General features: G+C 45.0%; 1 protein-coding gene across 1 annotated transcript; it reads right to left on the reverse strand.

The window, feature by feature from the left end:
• Window positions 1–11,172: 11,172 nt before the first annotated feature.
• LOC125444254 (vomeronasal type-2 receptor 26-like) lies at window positions 11,173–19,380 on the reverse strand. The gene is made up of 4 exons (XM_048516682.1): window positions 18,592–19,380; window positions 14,708–14,935; window positions 13,626–13,752; window positions 11,173–12,074 (listed from the first exon to the last, which is right to left on the reverse strand). The coding sequence occupies exons 1-4, from the start codon at window positions 19,378–19,380 to the stop codon at window positions 11,173–11,175; spliced, it is 2,046 nt and encodes a 681-aa protein (XP_048372639.1).
• Window positions 19,381–20,626: the final 1,246 nt, after the last annotated feature.

A 20,626-nucleotide genomic window follows, 5' to 3' on the forward strand; every position in this document is an offset into this window, starting at 1 on the left:
TCCAGGGGTCGGAGGACAGCGAGGGCGGGGCTTCGGAGGCCAGCAGGCCGACAACGAGGACAAGGTGAGTGGGAAAGGGAAGGGAAACAGCGTGTTCCCGGCGGTGCTGTTCGCACTGTGCTGTCGGGAAGACGCTGTTCCCTCAAAAACAACCCTTTAAAGGGTTGGCGCTTAGGGCGGCCTGACGCCGCCCTGAGGGAGGGGAAGGGCAACCAGGTCAGCGCTGCTTCATTTCAGCAGCGCCGCCTGTGCGAACAGCGGCCTGTGGGCGGCGTTTTTACCGCCCCCAGGCCGCCGTTTTTGGCCCATGCGGAAACGGCCTCAGTGTTTTGTTCCTTCACCCACAGACTGTATAGTTTTTCCCTAATCGTTCTGCATGATGTAGGCAGATAGGAATGCTTCCATAGGGACTACCAGAATTATCACCCTTTCTTCCCTGACAGCCTGTGGTTGGGGTCTCTGCAGAAGCAGGCCCTACCAGAGACTGCGGGCCCAGGTGCTGTACACTGAAGACATATTAACTGTCCTTTGAAAAAATGGAAGTCTGGGAAAAAGAGCTGGAAAACTTCATGAACGCCAAATACAACCATGCAGATACTGAGAAAAATCTGATGACCTGAAATCATTTCACTTCTCTGCCAGTAACGCCAATAGATTCATTCACTAGCAACAATAATGTGGGGGCAACATTATTATCATTATTTTTTTGATGAGGAAAGAAATCCAATGTACCCTCTTGATACGATAAAAGACATACTTTTTTGAGGGAGGAGTTTCTAGAAAAGAATAAGAAAATGTAGGCAGTCCTCCATAATAGTGCCAGACCCAAGTGTCTGAACTAGGCCTGTAGACGACAACGTTGTACAGAGACATCAAGCGTGATAAAGAGATGTGTGAATGAACCTTTAATAAGCAAGAGAAATGAAAGGTATCCAGAAACCCAGTTGGGATCCATAGATGGACTCGGTCAGTCTTGGAGCATCACAATAACTTTGAGACAGCTTATGAGGGGCAAATACAGCAGCATTGATTCAAACAAGGGACCGCATTATAGACACATTCTCTGTCTGCCCATCCACCATCAATCTCAGTGACAGAAGAAAAGATTAAAGATGTCAGCTCTGCCTTCAGCTCTGCTTGGAATAGCCTCTTTATAGTTTGCATTGCTGTAGGAAGGAGTCATGCAAATCTCTTCCGGAGGCTCCTGGAATAGGAAGCCCTCTCCTTCAAAAGGACACCTATGACAGTTAGGGACGGACCTCACTGACTCTTCAGTCTTCCTTCCTGCCCAGCTAGGAGATTTCATGAATAAAATGAAATCAATTCTATGCTTCATATGTTTCTTAGTCACCATTCCGAAAGGTAAGCAAATATTCTAGAGGTAATTCAGACACATTGCTTGGGTTGAATCCTTTCTTATACGATGTTCCAAACTGATTGCAATGACCTCTTTTCTCCAGGGGCCTTCTCAGATACTCAGCTGACTTCGTCTGGGCCAGGGACGGTGAGACCTGGAGAGAATCTCAGCCTGCTTTGTAAAGTGACAGGGACATCAATCTCTAGTTCTTGCTGTGCTTGGGACTGGATCCGCCAGCCCCCTGGGAAGGGTTTGGAATGGGTTGCAGAGATATTCGCCCATGATGGCAGGACGTGGTACAACCCTTCTCTCCAAAGTCACACAACCATTTCTGCAGACACCTCTAAGAACGAGTTCTCCCTCCGGCTGAACGCCCTCACAGCTGCCAACTCTGCTGTATATTTTTGTGTCAGACGAGCCACACAGTGAGGCAAAGAGGAACAAAAGGAAGCCAGCCCTGCCTTCAGCTGTGCTTCAAGTAGCCTCTTTGCTAGCCGAGGGGAGGATCTGCATTCGTCTCATTACCACCAATTACTAAACAGAACACAGCACAACTTTTGAGTGGCAAAACATATTGGCCATAGCCAGAATTTTGTTGGTTCAAGATAAAGAGAAGCATAAGGTGCAGCATAGGGGGCTGATCAATATGCTGGGCAGCTTGTGTGCTGTCCCCCAGCTCACAATTACCTCAAGACCACCTGCTGAGGAAAAACCGTAAGCCAAAACAGCCCGATGGAAATTCCAGATGGGCGGAGGGCCACTGTCTGAAGATTCCAATTGCTGCTGGAGGTGTAAGACACAGTCCTGACCCATGATGTGCTCCACGCCCAAACCCTTTATGGAGCTTCTCCAAAGTGGGTCAGCTCATAGCTCACCCTAACCAAGAGATCAGTCCCCCATGTGCAACCGCCACCTGGCTATGACAAAATAACATACACAAGAAACCCACAGTAAACAGAAATGGGAGAGGAAGGTGGGGATGAGCCCGGTGGCATCAAAAAAAGAGAGAGCTTGGGCCTTCCAGGGCCTGCTTTATGAAGGTGATGGAGGCCCCTTCCATGCGTGACGTATGGGCATGGCGCGCGTCCTGACATCATCCGCAACTGCCGTGCCAGGCCACCCGCACAATGCCCCAAAGGACAATTGAGCCATTACTCAATCAGCCCCGGGGAGCAGAAGGGAAGCAGTTCACTGCTGCCCATCCCCGTTATCAATGGAAGCTGCGTTGATTCTCGGCCATTTCTTTATAGTTTGTGTCACTGGCGGAAGGAGTCATGCAAATCCCTTCCAGAGACTTCAGGGATAGGGAGCACTCTTCTACAAAAGGACACCTGTGACAGTCAGGGACCTCACCGACTCTCCAGTCTTCCTTCCTACCCAGCTAGGAGATTTCATGAATAAAATGAAATCAGTTCTATGCTTCATATGTTTCTTAGTCACCCTTCCGAAAGGTAAGCAATTATTCTAGAGATAATTCAGACACAGTGCTTGGGTTGAATCCTTTGTTATATCATGTTCCAAACTGATTGCAATGACCTCTTTTCTCCAGGGGCCTTCTCAGATACTCAGCTGACTTCGTCTGGGCCAGGGACGGTGAGACCCGGAGAGAATCTCAGCCTGCTTTGTAAAGTGACAGGGACATTAATTTCTAGTTCTAGCTATGTTTGGAACTGGGTCCGCCAGCCTCCTGGGATGGGTCTGGAATGGGTTGCAAGGATTTACTATGATAGCAGGACGTGGTACAACCCTTCTCTCCGAAGTCGAACAACTATTTCTGCAGACAACTCCAAGAACGAGTTCTCCCTCCGGCTGAACGCCCTCACAGCTGCCGACTCTGCTGTGTATTTTTGTGTTCGTGAAACAGCACAGTGAGGCAAGGTCTATTACGGCTCAATCAAAAAGGAGGAACACAGATGTCTCATTCCAGCCGTCTTTAAAGAATTAAGTTTCTTTTTTTATGGTCCTCTGTTCCCACTTAGACTCAAAGCTGATTACATGGAGCGAGTCAACGCAGTTGACAGAATGGGACAGTGAATAAACAGTGCAAGAGGATTAAGACTGTAGGACCAAACCAGAAGTCTATAAACAGAACTGAAGCAAAGCATAAGAATTCACAAGACACATTAAATTATGCAAAATACCATAGCAGGAATCCTAGTTTCTGCAAGCTGTACACAGCAGTCTGGACCACAAGTCCCTACTAATCTCCTAGTAACTTTGTGAATCATTTAGTACACTGAAATCCTATTCCCTGTGTGGAAAAGCTCTCTTGAATACTTCAGTATGGTGTAGTTTATGGAAAGCTAGGACAGTGGAAGGCCTCTGTGTAGGCAGTGGTGTAGGAGGTTAAGAGCTCATGTATCTAATCTGGAGGAACCGGGTTTGATTCCCAGCTCTGCTGCCTGAGCTGTGGAGGCTTATCTGGGGAATTCAGATTATTGTACATCTCCGACACACGCCAGTTGTAGATACCTTAAGTTAGCTCACAGCTTCTGGGAGCTCTCTCAGCCCTCACCTACCTCACAGGGTGTTTGTTGTGAGGGGGGAAGGGCAAGGAGATTGTAAGCCCCTTTTGAGTCTCTTGGGCAGGAGAGAAAGTGGGGATATAAATCCAAGGAACTCCTCCTCCTCCTCCTTCTTTCTTTTCTTCTTCTTCTCCTCTTCCTTTCCTTTCCTCTTCCCTTTCCTTCCTCTTTCCCCCCTTCTTTCCCTCTTTCCCTCCTCCTCCTCCTCCTCCTCCTCCTCCTCCTCCTCCTCCTCCTCCTCCTCCTCTAATAGTCTGTTCCATCAATGCCATACTTAGAAGTAATGGAAATTCATAAAGCAAAGCAGCTGCAATGCCACTGATGGTGTTGTCAAAGGATCCTGATTCAACATGAAACCTGTTATGGATATTTGGCACTTGAAATGGAATGAATGTCCAATGATCCAGGTTTGAGCAACAAAGAACACCCAGATTGAGTAGCAAATACTGAAAAAAATGACATTCAAGCCCAACTCTCTTTCAGCAGGGACAGACGTTTTCTTTGCACGGACACAAAAACCCATGCATTCCAAACTCCTGGAGGAGTGGAGTACAGAAAAATATGATCACATGGAGATACAGTTTTCTACTTCTATATTTCAATATAAGCATGCCAGAGATTGCTCTTTTTGAAGGCTTCATAACAGAAGATTTCTTCACACGTACCAGATTCTAGCTCTTAATATTTGCAGGGGCTGGAAATCTGTACCTTCCCGCCCTCCCCTCGTCACAGCACCCAAAGGTGGCACCACAGCCACAGAGATCTCTCCCCACACACAGAAGAAGAAGAAGAAGAAGAAGAAGAAGAAGAAGAAGAAGAAGAAGAAGAAGAAGAAGAAGAAGAAGAAGAGGAGGAGGAGGAGGAGGAGGAGGAGGAGGAGGAGGTGTTTGGATTTATATCCCCCTTTCTCTCCTGTAGGAGACTCAAAGGGGCTTACAATCTCCTTGCCCTTCCCCCCCACAACAAACACCCTGTAAGGTGGGTGGGGCTGAGAGAGCTCCGAGAAGCTGTGACTAGCCCAAGGTCACCCAGCTGGGCGTGTGTGGGAGTGTACAGGCTAATCTGAATTCCCCAGATAAGCCTCCACAGCTCAGGTGGCAGAGCGGGGAATCAAACCCGGTTCCTCTAGATTAGATACACGAGCTCTTAACCTCCTACGCCACTGCTGCAAACAATTCTTGAGACAATTCTTGTTAACAAGAGGCAAATTTCCCAGCCTAATAACAAAGACTATATAAGGCATTTGTATGTCGCCAGGGGGCAGAAGTGCTATCAAAATACCAACTATCATTGAGCAGGAGGAAAATGAAATTGGTATTCAAGCATGTCTGGTTGTGGTTTCAACTGAAAACCGGATTGTTTCCTCACAGTTTTGTTTCTATGGCCCCTTCCGCACACGCAAAATAATGCATTTTCAAACCACTTTCACAACTGTTTGCAAGTGGATTTTGCCATTCTGCACAGCTTCAAAGAGCACTGAAAGCAGTTTGAAAGTGCATTATTCTGCATGTGCGGAATGAGCCTATGTGTCTCTTGAGAATTGGTCTCCCCGAGAAACTTCCCCAGAATTCTTTTGCAAAAAGACAATCAAGAATGAATGCGTGAAGGGACTGGTTGAAGCAAAGAGTTTTATTTCTCCAGTCCCCATCCTCTGTGCGGCCTCTGTGGACAGGCTTCAGAAAAACAGAAGCAAACCTGACAAAATCAAAACACGACAGATCTACAGGGCAGCAGCCCTCAAAGAAGAACACTGTATGGCCCGCACACGCAAAATAATGCGTTTTCAAACCACTTTCACAACTGTTTGCAAGTGGATTTTGCCATTCCGCACAGCTTCAAAGAGCACTGAAAGCAGTTTGAAAGTGCATTATTCTGCATGTGCGGAATGAGCCTATGTGAAGGAAAGTTAAAAGACCAAAAATAAACACAAGCAAACGTTAGAATTATAACAATAATAATAACAGTAATGCCCATTCGCCATCTATCACAATGCCTCCTCTTTTGGCAGAAGCAACGGCTTAAGAAGTCAGCCCTACCTTCAGCTCTGCTTCGAACAGCCTCTTTATAGTTTGTGTCGCTGAAGGAAGGAGTCATGCAAATCCCTTCCGGAGGCTCCAGGGATAGGAAGCACTCTTCTTCAAAAGGACACTTATGACAATTGGGAACCTCACTGACCCTACAGTCTTCCTTCCTGCCCAGCTAGGAGATTTCATGAATAAAATGAAATTAATTCTATGTTTCATATGTTTCTCAGTCACCCTTCCAAAAGGTTAGCAATTATTCTAGAGATAATTCAGACACATTGCTTGGGTTGAATCCTTTCTTATATGATGTTCCAGACTGATTGCAATGACCTCTTTTCCCCAGGGGCCTTCTCAGATACTCAGCTGATCTCATCTGGGCCAGGGACGGTGAGACCCGGAGAGAATCTCAGCCTGCTATGTAAAATGAGAGGGACATCAATCTCTTTGTCCAGCTATGCTTGGAACTTGGTCCGCCAGCCTCCTGGGAAGGGTCTGGAGTGGATTGCAAGGATACACCCCCATGATGGTAGGACGTGGTACAACCCTTCTCTCCGAAGTCGCACGGTCATTTCTGCAGACACTTCCAAGAACGAGTTTTCCCTCCGGCTGAACGCCCTCACAGCTGCCGACTCTGCTGTATATTTTTGTTTCTGTGATGCAGCACAGTGAGGCAAGGCTGGATCAAAAAGGAGGAACATAGATATCTAATTCCAGGCGGCCTTTAAAGAATTAAGTTTCTTGATTTATTCATGATCCTCCTTTCTCACTTTAAGGCTTATTCCGCACATGCAGAATAATGCACTTTCAAAGTGCTTTCAATTCTCTTTGAAGCTGTGTGGAATAGCAAAATTCACTTGCAAACAGTTGTGAAAGTGGTTTGAAAACGCATTATTCTGCGTGTGCGGAAGGGGCCATATAGACTCAAAGCAGATTACATGGAGTGAGTCAATGCAGTTGACAGAATGGGAAGAGCATAATGACTGTTGGACTAACTTTAAGTCTACAATTGAACCAAAGCATAAGTACACACAAGACACATGTCTGATTATGGTTTCAACTGTAAACTGGATTGTTTTCTAACAATTGTATTAATAAGTGTCTCTTGAGAATTTGTCTGCCCAATAATCCTTCCCAGAATTCTTTCCCACTTCTCTTTCGGCAACGGCAATTGATTCATTCAGTAGCAATGATAATGTGGAGGCAGCATGATTATCATTATTTTTGGGTGAGGAAACAAATCCAATGTACTCTCTTGATACAATAAAAGACATACTTTTTTGATGGAGGAGTTTCTAGAAAAGAATAAGGCCGTTTCCGCATGGGCTAAAAACGGCGGCCTGGGGGCGGTAAAAACGCCGCCCCCAGGCCAAGCTGTTTCCATTACATGCCCGGCTTTGCTGAAATGCAGCAGCGCCGACCTGGCTGCCCTTCCCCTCCCTCAGGGCGGCGTCAGGCCGCCCTAAAAAACAACCCTTTAAAGGGTTGTTTTTGAGGGGACAGCGTCTTCCCGGCGGCGCGGTGCGAACAGCACCGCCGGGAACACGCTGGCCACTTCCCTTTCCCATTTACCTCTCGTGTTGCCGTCTCTGCTGGCTCTCCTAAGTCCCTCCCTGCAGCTGTCCTCTCCACCGACCCTGGAGGTCGGAGGGGCAGCATGGGCGGGCCAGGGAGGCCCGCGAGGATGGCGACCCGGGAGAGGTAAAATGGGAAAGAGACGGGAAGAGGCGGCTCCATGCGAGACGCCTGCTGTCTGCCGTGTCTCTCCACAGGGAATTCGCCCGCGACGCTTGCGTGACGGGCCTATCCGCCTCCATCAGCCTTGGCAGAATTCCTTGCCGGCGTGGAGAGCGCTACTAGAGAACCTGGGCAGAAACGGCCTAAGAAAATTTAGGCAGTCCACCATAATAGTGCCAGACCCAAGTGTCTGAACCAGGCCTGTAGACGGCAACATTGTATAGAGACATCAAGCATGATAAAGAGATGTGTGAATGAACCTTTTATAAGCAAGAGAAATGAGAGGTATCCAGAAACCCAGTTGGGATCCATAGATGGACTCAGTCAGCCTTGGAGCATCACAATAACTTTGAGACAGCTTATGAGGGGCAAACCCACCAACATTTGTTCAAAAAAGGGACAGCATTAGACATAATTTCTGTCTGCTCATCCGCCATCAATCACAGTGCCAGAAACAATGGCTAAAGAAGCCAGCCCTGCCTTCTGCAGGAGAGGCAGTGCAGCACTTCCCTGCAGAGACTAGGACCAGGAGGAATGGGTTCAAGGTGAAGGAAAAGGGATTCCACCTAACATCAGTAAGGGCTGTTGGATGGTGGAATGCACTACCTCGGAGTGTGGTGGAGTCTCCTTCTTTGGAGGTTTTTAAAGAGCGGCTGGATGGCCATCTGACATGAGTGCTTTGATTGTGTGTTCCTGCATTATAGGGGGTTGGACTTGATGGCCCTTGGGGGCCTCTTTCAACTCTATGGCTCATTCCGCACATGCAGAACGATGCACTTTCAAACTGCTTTCAGTGCTCTTTGAAGCTGTGCGGAATGGCAAAATCCACTTGCAAACAGTTGTGAAAGTGTTTTGAAAATGCATTATTTTGCCTGTGCGGAAGGGGCCTATGATTCTATCAGTAGTGAATAGATACTGCTACCACTCTACACACTACTTCATTCCTCTGCCCCCCAGTTGATGGTTCCCTGCTGCCATTCAGCTGGTTGCCTGGGGGGAAACAGTGGGGTGCAGCTGATGTGGATTCCTAAAAGAGCTGGCATCAGAAACAACCTTTGTCCATCCACCAACAATCACAATGTGTGTTTGAGAAACAGAATTAATGATGCTAGGAGTAAGCATCACCATTAGCTCCACTTCTAACACCCTCTTTATACTTCATGTGTTCCAGGAAGAAGAGGGCATGCAAATTTCTTACTGAGGCTTCAAGAGGGGGAAACACATCTCCTCAAAAGGTATTCCCTCTCAGTGAGGAACCTCAACTTTCTCTCCTGTCTCCAGAGCCATCTTTCCTGACAAGCTGGGCTATTTCACTGCCAAGATCATGAAGTTACTTCTATTCTGTGTATGTTTCTTGACCACCATTCCAAAATGTAAGCAAATATTCTAGAGATAATTCAGACCAATTGTTTGGGTTGAATCCTTTGTCATATGATGTTCCAAACTGATTGCAATGACCTCTTTTCTCCAGGGGCCTTCTCAGATACTCAGCTGACTTCGTCTGGACCAGGGATGGTGAAACCTGGAGAGAATCTCAGCCTGCTTTGTAAAGTGACAGGGACATCAATCTCTAGTTCTAGTTATGTTTGGAACTGGTTTCGTCAGCCTCCTGGGAAAACTGTGGAATGGATTGCAGAAATACACCCCCAGAGTGGAAGCAAGTGGTACAATCCTTCTCTCCGAAGTCGTGCCGCCATTTCTGCAGACACCTCCAAGAACGAGTTCTTCCTCCAGCTGAACTCCCTCACAGCTGCCGACTCCGCAGTCTATTACTGTGCTCGGAGACACACCATGAAAAGAAGTTAACTGGAGTTGAATCAAAAAGAGGAACATACATTTCTTATTCCACTCAGTGTTTTCCAAGAATGAAGGTCAGTGTGAATGAACAATATTGGGCCATGTACAGTATCAACCTAAATGCACATTTGAGCCCAACAGTGTGTTGCAACTTGTTAGCATTAACCCTACAGTGTTCATGCACTTAACCACAACATCATACAGGGAAAACCCTTCAAGATGTTGCTGCCGCCGCCTTTGAAACAAGAGGAAAATGTATTTTCGAAGGCTTTCACAGCTGGAGTCACTGAGGTGTGGTGGGGTTTCCAGGCTGTATGGCTGTGATCCTCAGAGATCCTCTGAAGATGCCAGCCACAGATGCAGGCAAAATATCTGGAGAAAATGCTACTGGAACACGGCCATACAGCCCGGAAGCTCCACAACACCCCAAGAGGAAGAAATCTGCCATTAATAAAATAGTGTGTTTCTGGGCAAATCAGTCAACCAGAGAGAACTGAAGAGGGTGTTTGATTTAAGATTAACCTCCTGTCACCATGGTTACCTATAAATTTTTCTTTTCATTAAAGGTTTTATAGATTTTTAACAGAAGGATATATATTTACTGCCCCCAATGAGGCTGCCATTTCCACTCTGGCAGGGCCGTGATTCTGTTTTGGGTCCTGCCTTCCCCTCCTGGCCTTTTTGATCAGGCGCTGTTCTTTTGTTTGATGTTCTGCTGTTTTATTTCTATTTTATTCATTGTAATGTATTTGCTGATGCATCTTTGTTTTAATGGGGTTACTCTATGTTTATATGCTGCGGCATCGGTTATTGCCGAACCTGTGAACCGCTGCGAGCCCTTCGGGGGTGAGGCAGTCTACAAATATAATAAACAAATAGATAGATAGATAGATAGATAGATAGATAGATAGATAGATAGATAGATAGATAGATAGATAGATAGATAGATAGATAGATAGATAGATAGATAGATAGATAGATAGATAGATAGATAGATAGATAGATAGATAGATAGATAGATAGATAGATAGATAGATAGATAGATAGATAGATAGATACATACATACATACATACATACATACATACATACATACATACATACATACATATACAAGTTAGATAAAATATTTATTGTGTAAAGTAAAAATAATTGTTGAATTTGAACCAGTTAAAATTGGGTATGGGAAAAGGAGGCCAGCTGTGGATTATTCCCTAGAACCTTTACAGTTTAAACCAAGAAGACAGAATGAATTTTTCTCTCTTAAATTTTCTATTGCCACTATAGCTACTATGAATCCTTTTGAAGTTTTGGTGGGGACATCTGAATCCCTTCTAACCCTCTCTCTGGCCCCTTCCGCACACACAAAATAATGCATTTTCAAACCACTTTCACAACTGTTTGCAAGTGGATTTTGCCATTCCACACAGCTTCAAAGAGCACTGAAAGCAGTTTGAAAGTGCCTTATTCTGCATGTGCGGAATGAGCCTCTGAGACAGGGAATTGCAGATACTCTCCCTATAAACAACCCAACAACTTGCTGTATGAGGTTGACAATGGTTGTAGAGAATCTTTTTTATTCCCAAGCTTCTTGGGAACCAAAACTCTTGAAAAGAAATTTTTGAGAAATTGGATAAGTCACTCAGCTGATATACTGACTTTGTATTTCGCTCTTGGACAGTTAACCCATTGCAGAAAGCTTGCTCGGAAACAGTACAATCAGAATATTAAACCCTTCAGTCCTTTCTCCTGATAATCTTCTCTTTTGTGTTCAGCTCAGGCCTGAGTACAATAATATAGTATTTAGGAGAAAAGATACAAACCAGCAAACCAGCACTAGAGGACAAGATGGAGAAGATCTCCACGGCGACCATGTATTTCCCCTTGGTGCTCAGATAGGTTGGAACAAAAGATAACCAAACACTGCAAAACATGACCATACTGAACGTGATGAACTTGGCTTCATTAAAACTGTCGGGCAGCTTCCTACCTAGAAAAGCCACAGTCAGGCTGATGAAGGACAGAAATCCCATGTAACCTAAGGTACTGTAAAACATGGTGACAGAGCCTTCATTACATTCTGCCACTGTCTCTCTAGTCAGTGACTGCATATCAAAATCTGGAAAGGGGGGTGACGTTCCGAGCCACACCATGCAAATGCCTGCTTGAAGAAGAGAACAGAAAAGGACAGTGGAGGTGGTCAATCTTTTCCCCACCCATTTCTTCATATTAGACCCAGGTTTGGTGGCCATGAAAGCTACAACCACAGTGATGGTTTTGGCCAAGACACAAGAAACAGCCACTGTAAAGATGACAGCAAAAGCAGACTGGCGGAGGAAGCAGGTCACTTTTCTAGGATGTCCAAGAAAGAGAAAAGTGCACAGAAAGCATAGCAGGAGGGAGATGAGGAGAACATAGGTGATCTCCCTGTTGTTGGCTCTGACAATGGGCGTATTTCTGTGTTTAATGAAAGTTCCTAGTACCAAAATTGTGATCAGGGAAAAAGAAACAGCCACTGAAGCCAAACCGATTCCCAAAGGTTCTTGAAACGATAGGAAGGTTATAACTTTGGGGTGACATTCATCCTGGTCCTCATTTGGATATTGATCTTCTGGGCATTTAATGCAGTCTTTCATGTCTGAAATGAACAAACAAAAGAATCAGGACCAATTACAGTGTCAACTCCGGATAACCTTTGATGTAGGATCTTTGTCTGAAATTTTACCCATGCCAAATATTTGCTGCTGCCTATGTGTACAGAGTAGATTCTTGAAGCAATAGGGGGAAATTCTGGGAAGAAAAATCCCAGCTATTTTAGGAAAAAGCTAAAATCTTAACAGTTTTTATTTTTTATTGAGCCCAATGCTTGCTTTCTTATCAAACCCAAACTTATTTTACTGATTTAACAACATGTGATGCAGTTTCTAAATTATTTTTGTCGTTTTTTATAAATTAAAAGACAAATTTCGTAGGTTTCTAAAACAAATATCTGCAGTCTTTGCTACCTTAGCACATGTATCCTTATTTTTTGTCATCTGAGAGATGAGTAAAAAAAAACAGGATCAAAACACAGTTTATTTGCTCGTGATAGAGGTGTTATGACCAATTTTCTTATTTCCCGTTTCTCCCTGAAATCCAATCATCCATTTCTTTTCCACTTTTTAGGAATCTGGGAATAGTTTTCAATCGGGCTCAAAGATAGATTTAAAAGGAGGAGAGATGGGAAGGGAGACCGTACAGCATTTCAGGATTTCAGTCCGCAGATGCTGAGAGGCAGGAAATACCTTTGCAAACTTTCCAGTCCCCCTGCTAGAGCATCACCCTGTAGCGGGTAACACACTAACTGTGAGGGCTGAAGTTACAAAGTGGTGCATTGCCTTCTCTTCACAAAGAAATCTAACAAAAAAGAAAGAAAAATCCCTTTTTTAAAGGGGAAAAAGGAGGGTAAGACCCTTTCCGCACGGAGGCGAAAGGGCTTGGGTTGGCATTGCTGACGCCGACCCGACGACGCCAGGACCGTCCGCATGGACAGTCCCAGAAAGAACCGGGGAGACGGCGCCGCTGGGCGCCGTCGCCCGGTTGACTTACCTGCTCTCCAGCCCTCTGGTGCGTTGCCGGGGCCTGGGAACACGCCTCCCCTGCCCTGTGCGCCTGCTTCCGCATCGCAGAACAGGGGGGCATGTCCCCAGGCCCCAACGATGCGCCGGAGGGCCGGAGAGCAGGTAAGTGAAGGGAGGGAGTGGGGGGGGGGGAAGCGCCTGGAAGCCGCTGCCATTTGCATGGCGGTGGCTTCCAGCTGGCGTTTTCAAAAAACCGTTTGGAAACGCCGGCTTGGCGCCGGTAGGGCGGTGTGGCTGTGAAGCAGCTGCGCCCCCTGTGCGAATGGCGGCCTGGGGACGGCGTTTTGGCTGTCCCCAGGCCGCCATATTCCGCCCGTGCAGAAAGGGCCTAAGAGAAATCAATGACTGTAATTTAACAGAGTTATTTTTTTGGGGAAAAATATCCTACTCCATAAAACAAGCAAAGGATGAGGGCTTCCTGGCTGTTTTCCCGGTATCCCGTGCGTAACTTCTTTAACCTCTCCATGAAGATGCAAACTCAGAAAACTCAAAGCAGATTGTGACTTTTTTGTGTGGAGTCTTTTGGTTATAAAGTCACACGTATCTATCAGGATTTGGGCATCACCTACCCCTCTGGTTTGAAATCTTCCCTTCCGGGCACGGAGAACAATCGTAGCAACAAAATTTCTCCCCCTCCTTCTTTTTCTTCTGAAACCCAGGAGGACAGAAATCATTACACACCGACAGTGGAAGTGCCTGTCCGCAGATGAAAGAAATTTAGGATTGGAAAACGGGAACATTTCTCTACTGTTGGTTACCTAACATAAGGAACCAAATTAAGTGTGAATTTCAGATGAAGTGAAAGAAAACAATATACGTGTTTTCCAGTTGCTTTTTGGGAGAGGGGGTAATCTCTTTGATGCCAAACGAGCTTCTCAGCCCAGTATTTCACCCAAAGGAAGCTATTGTACCTGGTTCCCTACTAAATTTCTAACGAAGGCATGCAAGGTAGTTCACATGTGGTTGCATATAGGGAAAACATACAATTGTATTTCAGATCGAAATAGAGAGATTCGGCACCTCAATGCTAAATTTCTCTTTGGTGTTTGAATTAGCAAATACCAAATGCCTTTTTTAACTAGGCTGATCAAACACAAAAGGGGCACCATATTCCCCCAAGGAAAAATACTATCTCTGTAATCTACAAAATCTATGCATGGGGTAGAAAATGTTGATAGAGAGAAATTTTTCTCTCTTTCTCACAATACTAGAACCAGGGGGAATACATTGAAAATGCTGGGGGGAAGAATTAGAACTAATAAAAGGAAACACTTTTTCACACAACGTGTGATTGGTGTTTGGAATATGCTGCCACAGGAGGTGGTGATGGCCACTCACCTGGATAGCTTGAAAAGGGGCTTGGACAGATTGATGGAGGAGAAGTCGATTTATGGCTACCAATCTTGATCCTCCTTGATCTGAGATGGCAAATGCCTTAACAGACCAGGTGATCGGGAGCAACAGCCACAGAAGGCCATTGCTTTCACCTCCTGCATGTGAGCTCCCAAAGGCACCTGGTGGGCCACTGTGAGTAGCAGAGAGCTGGACTAGATGGACTCTGGTCTGATCCAGCTGGCTTGTTCTTATGTTCTTATGTTCTGTGCCACCTATCCAGAGAATGAAATGGCCCCTAAGGCCCTGGGCTACAAACCTGGTTGAAACTCGCTTGCCATGTAATCAGATCTTCATTGATGGTGAACTCTTTTCCTTTCCCAGCCCTGGGATCCACCCTTCCGACTTTCACACGCTGAAACGACTTGTTTGGGAAGATGACCAAGTTCGTTATTTCGAACCCAGCATCCAATTCTCCATTATTATTAAAAAACATACTTTCTCCAGCGGAGTTGTTAAAAGAAAGGCCGTGAAGAAATTGGTGCATCTAATTGAAAGAAGGTGAAATGACAAACATTGACTATGCTGAGATTTAAAGATATCTTTCCTTGTTGTTGTTGTTGTGAATAAACTTTTATTGAATCCCAGACATGGGAAGGAAGGCAGCATGATAACAGCTCAGTCTTGTCAGATCTTGGAAACTAAGCAGGCTCAATTCTTTTTTATATATATATATAAACCTTTAATGGCATAATTAAAACAGCAGCAATATACCAGAAAAATGGCGACCTCAGTGTAATGATACAATCTCCAGTACAGTTATAACCGTTTGCTGATGACAGAGCACAAAAAGTTAGCCAGCGCTTCCAATACACTTGCAGAACCACAATCCAACATCGTTACCACAATTGATAGATTAATATTATCAATGGGGGGTTTTAACCACGGGTTTAGATATTTATTCCTGGCTAAACTGTGTAACGGGCAGTGTAATATCACGTGTTGGATTGATTCTTCGTAAGCTGAACTGCAGGGACAAAATCTTTCATTAAAAGGCACTTTCTGTATTACCTTACCCTGAGTGTGGTAGCTGAAGGGAGAATATTGCACCTAAGCAAGGGTCAGGGCTACCGTCGCAATTTGGGTTCCACAAGATCAAATGGAACATACTTGGCCATGGTATAGGGTTTTAATGGTATACCCAAGTGCAAGGGAGAGCGAAAAGCTGTTTATTAGCCTGCTGCATCAGGTGACTATACTCGAGATCATACAATCTCTTTTTGATAGTCAGCTTTTAGCTCATTGGCATCTTCATTAAACTACCAATGCATCCAAGGATAGAGCCATTTCATAGTTTTTCGCCTCAACAAAGGACCACTCACTCGGTTTTGGCTATGAAAGAAAGAGCCTGGTAGCGTAAAGCTTTTGTGACAGTTATGTTAAAGCAATAATCATTATCCAGAATTGGAAGGTCATGCACACCATGCTCTTCTTGTATGGAGTAGATGTTGGCCCACCTCCAAACAGACCGCAGCATATGGGACTGAGTGAGGTGGTTTCTAGTATACTATAGAGAAAGCATGACTGAACTCTTTCCATATCGCAGCTCCATGCTTGTATCCACAGTGGGATTCCGTGATAGTAATTGCATGGTGATTTTCAGCATTGAAATGCCTTAATGGCTGCAGGTACAAATTCATGAAGCTTTGAAAGCGTAAAATAGCGGCTAATGGCCTTGCAACTAAGTTTGCTTGATTCTAATGGCCAATTTCCTTTGGAGTAACCCAAGAGGAGTTATAATTAGAAATGGAGACCCAGGTATTTAAAAATGTTTGGACCTGTTCAAGCTGTTCATTATTTATTGGCCAACTAAATGGTCTCCAAGAACAAGCAAAAACCATTATTTTTGACTTTGCAAAATTAAAGCCGTCAGGTTATTATGACTACAATATTCAACACAGGCCCGTGCCAGTAAGCCGCTTCCAAGCCAGCTTTTGTAACGGAGAGTAATATAGCGTCATCAGCATACCAAAAAGTAATAAGGTATGGTCATATGATTCAAAGCAGGGCAGTGCGAGGAATCCTCCATCAAAAAGGAAGCCAGATCACTTCAAAAAAAGATTAAATAGGAGGTTGGGGCCAAAACACACCCCTGTTTGACACCCTGTTAATTGGTATATAAGGACTAAGTATAAACCATCAGGAGAGCATTTACGACTTGACAGGTAGGTGTCATGATGTAAGAGCCATTACTAGTGTAAGTAGCCTTCTGTCAATTCCCTTTAGATGTAGCAAGTTTTCTCCACAGTAGATCTCTGGAGACAGGAGTCAAATGCCCCTTTAAGTCCAAAAAAAAGGCTGCACAAACCAGGGATGATTTGCTTCCGCTGTGGTGTATTTTGTGACGAGAGTCCTAAGGATCAAACAATGATCCTAAAAGTAGATTTCCCATGTTGAAATCCCACTACTTTGTTCTGGGCCAATGATTTTGTTTTCTGTAATCCATGAAGAGAGTTTATTGTGCAAATATTTTGGTATATACCTTGCCAGTGATGGACAATAAACTAATCGGGACGGTAATTGGAAGGGAGCAAAAACTCTCCCTCTTTGAAGCCAGGAATTATAATCGACTGGGTCCAATATGATGGTACAAGAGCTGCTTGCTTAACGGATGTACAAAGCGCTGATAGTACCGGGGACCACCAGTCAACAAAGGGTTCTTAACATAACTCTGGGGAACCGATCGGGTCCTGGAGCCTTGTGGTCCTTTAATTTACGAGCACAATTTCATGCACTTCTTCTGCGCAGACAGGGGGCCACTCTGGACTGTCGTTTATGTAGGCAGAAACATGCAAATTAGGAAAATGAAGGGTCTCATTAAAAACATCAAAGGAAGTATTTCTGCCAGATGATGACTGCATGGTATACAAGCTGCGTGGAAACTAAGTGAACCTGAGTCATTGGGATACAAGGGACCAAAACTTCCTTGAGTCAGTTACAGTTTATTGCCTGTACAAGTGCTCCCAGTGATCATTTAGTAGTATCCAATTTACGTTCTTTGAGAATACTATAGAAGTTGGTTCTTTAGGGAGAAGTATGTACCCAAGGTGTTACTTACAGGAGGGTATCTCTAAAGATTGCATATATGTACTCCCCGTGAGAGTCACTTTGTCGCGATAGTATTCATCATTTAGTACTTAGGTCATGTCGACTTCTTGATTTGGTTCTTTTCACATGACTTTAGGTAGGTCGCTAGTAGTGGCAATAATCTCCTGCGTTAGCTCTTCAAATAATGCGTAAAACACAAAACCCAGGATTAATAGTTTGGAAGAATTATGAGTGATCTTAGGGCCATGAGCTTATGGGGAATAAAAGTATGGTGCTGACTTTCCCCTAGTATTATTTTTAGGCCAACTCATTCCTAACAATTTGTAATGGGCTAGCTGGTTTAGCCTCAGAAAAGGAGTGGTTTATTGATATGGTGATAGTTAGTGGTAGATGATCGCTCATATGATTAAAACCAATCTGAAATTCTTTAACATGTTTCCTGATCTTAGAGGATACTAGGACCTTGTCAGGAGCACTGCACCCTCTTTTTGAGAGATATGTAAATTCACCTGATCCGTTAAAATTGGTCAAGCCATTTAAAATAGTCAGATTAAAACTGATACAAAATTTAAACAAATAAACTCCAGCTACATTAATTGTCTTGTCTTTAGATATTCTAGATAGACAGCAGCCCTCTGGTAAGAACTCTGGATCAACCCCAACAGCATCATATAGGGGCAGGCTCAATTCTTGGATGGGAGACCATTAATGAAAGCTCTTCAGAAGGAGGTGATGGGAAAACCCTCAGGGCCCTGATCTCACCTGGAAGCCTGTTCCACCAGGAAAGGGCCAGGGCTATAAAAGCCCTGGCCCTTGTATAGGCCAGCTGGATCGCCTTGGGGCCAGGGATCACCAACAGGTCCGCCTCCGATGAGCAGAGGGGCTGAGAGGGGTGATACATGGAGAGACAGGTCCATCAGATATGCAGGTCCGAGGAGACAGTAGGAGATAAAGTGCTTCCCTGCCACACTTTGGCTTTGAGAAGAGAACGCGCAAACTTAGGCTAGTAAAAATAGATGCAGTATCAGTACAACCATTATCCACATGTTCCTGCATGGTATCAACATTGTCTTGTCAATACTGCATGGACATTACCTGCCAAGGCTGGACATGTTGAAATTCAAATCTCCGACCACCCGCCTCTGCTCTGTGACTGAATCTTGATGAGTGAAAATCATGCAGCGCATGTGCTGCGGCATAGACTGCATTATAAATGCTATAGCTGTGGCCGGCCATGTGCATATCAAACAATAGACCTGGAAGGCTCTCGAGCTTCTCGTTCCCAGTGCATGCTCCTTCAACCCACATCTCCGATGGGTCTCGAAACTCACAGTTAAATGCTTGTTCCCAGAAGAGCTGGAGAACTGAGGCCTGGTCAAATGTTACGTGTTGAAGAAACGTCTGGAACCCTAGAACCTCCTTCGTGTGGACTGTGAAGGAAATGGCCCCTTGAAAATATTGCAAATGCCCGTTCCTTTGATGACCTCCCAGTACAAAATCAATCTGGGCTGTTGTGATCCACACTTTTTTAAACGAAGCACTTTCCTGAACGTGGGGGTCTGCCATAAACATGAACGTGCTGAAAGGGATGAGTGCCATGGATTCTCCATAGAAGATGAGTGCGCTGGCATTGCTATAGGGAAAATATCGATAAATATTTGAGGCGTATTTGTTAATGTCCTCCACACTATCCCAAAAGAATTGTTTCTGGATTCGTTCGGTGAAGGCCAAACAGATTTCATTCCGGGACAGCTCCGGCTCCAGAACTTCCGCAAAATGTTCACCGCTTTCGTCTTCTGCCAGAAGAAGCCCAACCCATGTCCATTTGAAATGGAGGAGCAAGTGGACAATCCCCGTGTGCTGATGGTCTTCGTTTGGAACCATGCGGTAAAAGGAAGGAAACTTTCTTCCATCCATATCCTCCGGAGCAAATGACCCATAAGAGAGCTGGAAAAGAGTAGATGTTTTAGAATAGAGATAGAAAGAGATTTGGGACCATTGCTCACTGGTGGAGCACTCATGATCCCAAAACAATCCTGACATCCCAAACCATCCCTGGCATCTACCAAATACAAACAATCATGTTCCCCCTTGATCTCCTCTACTCCAGACTAACTGGGCTGCCTCATCCTGAAATGTCTGTGGTCATATGTAGAAGAAGGAGAGTTGGATTTATATCCCCCTTTCTCTCCTCTGAGGAGACCCAAAGGGGCTTACAAACTCCTTACCCCTTCCCCCCTTACAACAAACATCATATGAAGTAGGTGGTGCTGAGAGAGCTCAGAAGAACTGTGACTAGCCCAAGGTCACCCAGCTGGCATGTGTTGGAATGTACAGGCTAATCTGAATTCCCCAGATCAGCCTCCACAGCTCAAGCGGCAGAGCGGGGAATCAAACTCGGCTCCTCCAGATTAGAGTACACCTGCTCTTAACCACCACACCACTGTTGCTCCTGTAGCCTTGATGATGATCCACTGGTTTAATTCGATATGTAATCTTCCTGCACATTCGGCTGGGTAGGGCTTTGGGATCTAAGGGAGCTCTGGAGGTTAAGGCTCCGGGCCAAGGGTGAGCTTTGCAGGTGACTATAATAGTCTATGTGCAAAATTTTAAAGATCTTAACACAGTTTACAGCCATTGCTTGCCCATTCGTAATTTCACCGATGGCAAAAATTGAGGTTTTTTTTTTTAATGAAAGGCAAGATGAGAATCCATGATATTAAATTTGAGGATATCACATTGCTCTTTTCCCTCAAACACAGAAAACGGAGTTTTAATGCAGACAGGTTCTGTGTTTCCTTCTTTTCCTTCCTACCTGTAAAATCAATAATTAATCATTTTCCGAAGAGCATCATAGCATTTCCATTTGTCTGGAAGGCCCCTTCCGCCCACGCACAATAATGCGTTTTCAAACCACTTTCCCAACGGTTTGCAAGGGGATTTTGCTATTCCGCACAGCTTCCAAGAGCACTGAAAGCAGTTGGAAAGGGCATTATTCTGCATGCGCGGAAGGAGCCGAATACAGAATGATTCAAAAGTGGGAGGGCGTGGAGTATCACAACCACAGACCCTTGAAATGGGAGCCTCTAGATTTAAGAAACACTCCTCCTGAACCGTGGAGCTAATCTCA

The sequence above is a fragment of the Sphaerodactylus townsendi genome, linkage group LG15 (assembly GCF_021028975.2).
Source record: "Sphaerodactylus townsendi isolate TG3544 linkage group LG15, MPM_Stown_v2.3, whole genome shotgun sequence".
NCBI classification, from domain to species: domain Eukaryota; kingdom Metazoa; phylum Chordata; class Lepidosauria; order Squamata; family Sphaerodactylidae; genus Sphaerodactylus; species Sphaerodactylus townsendi.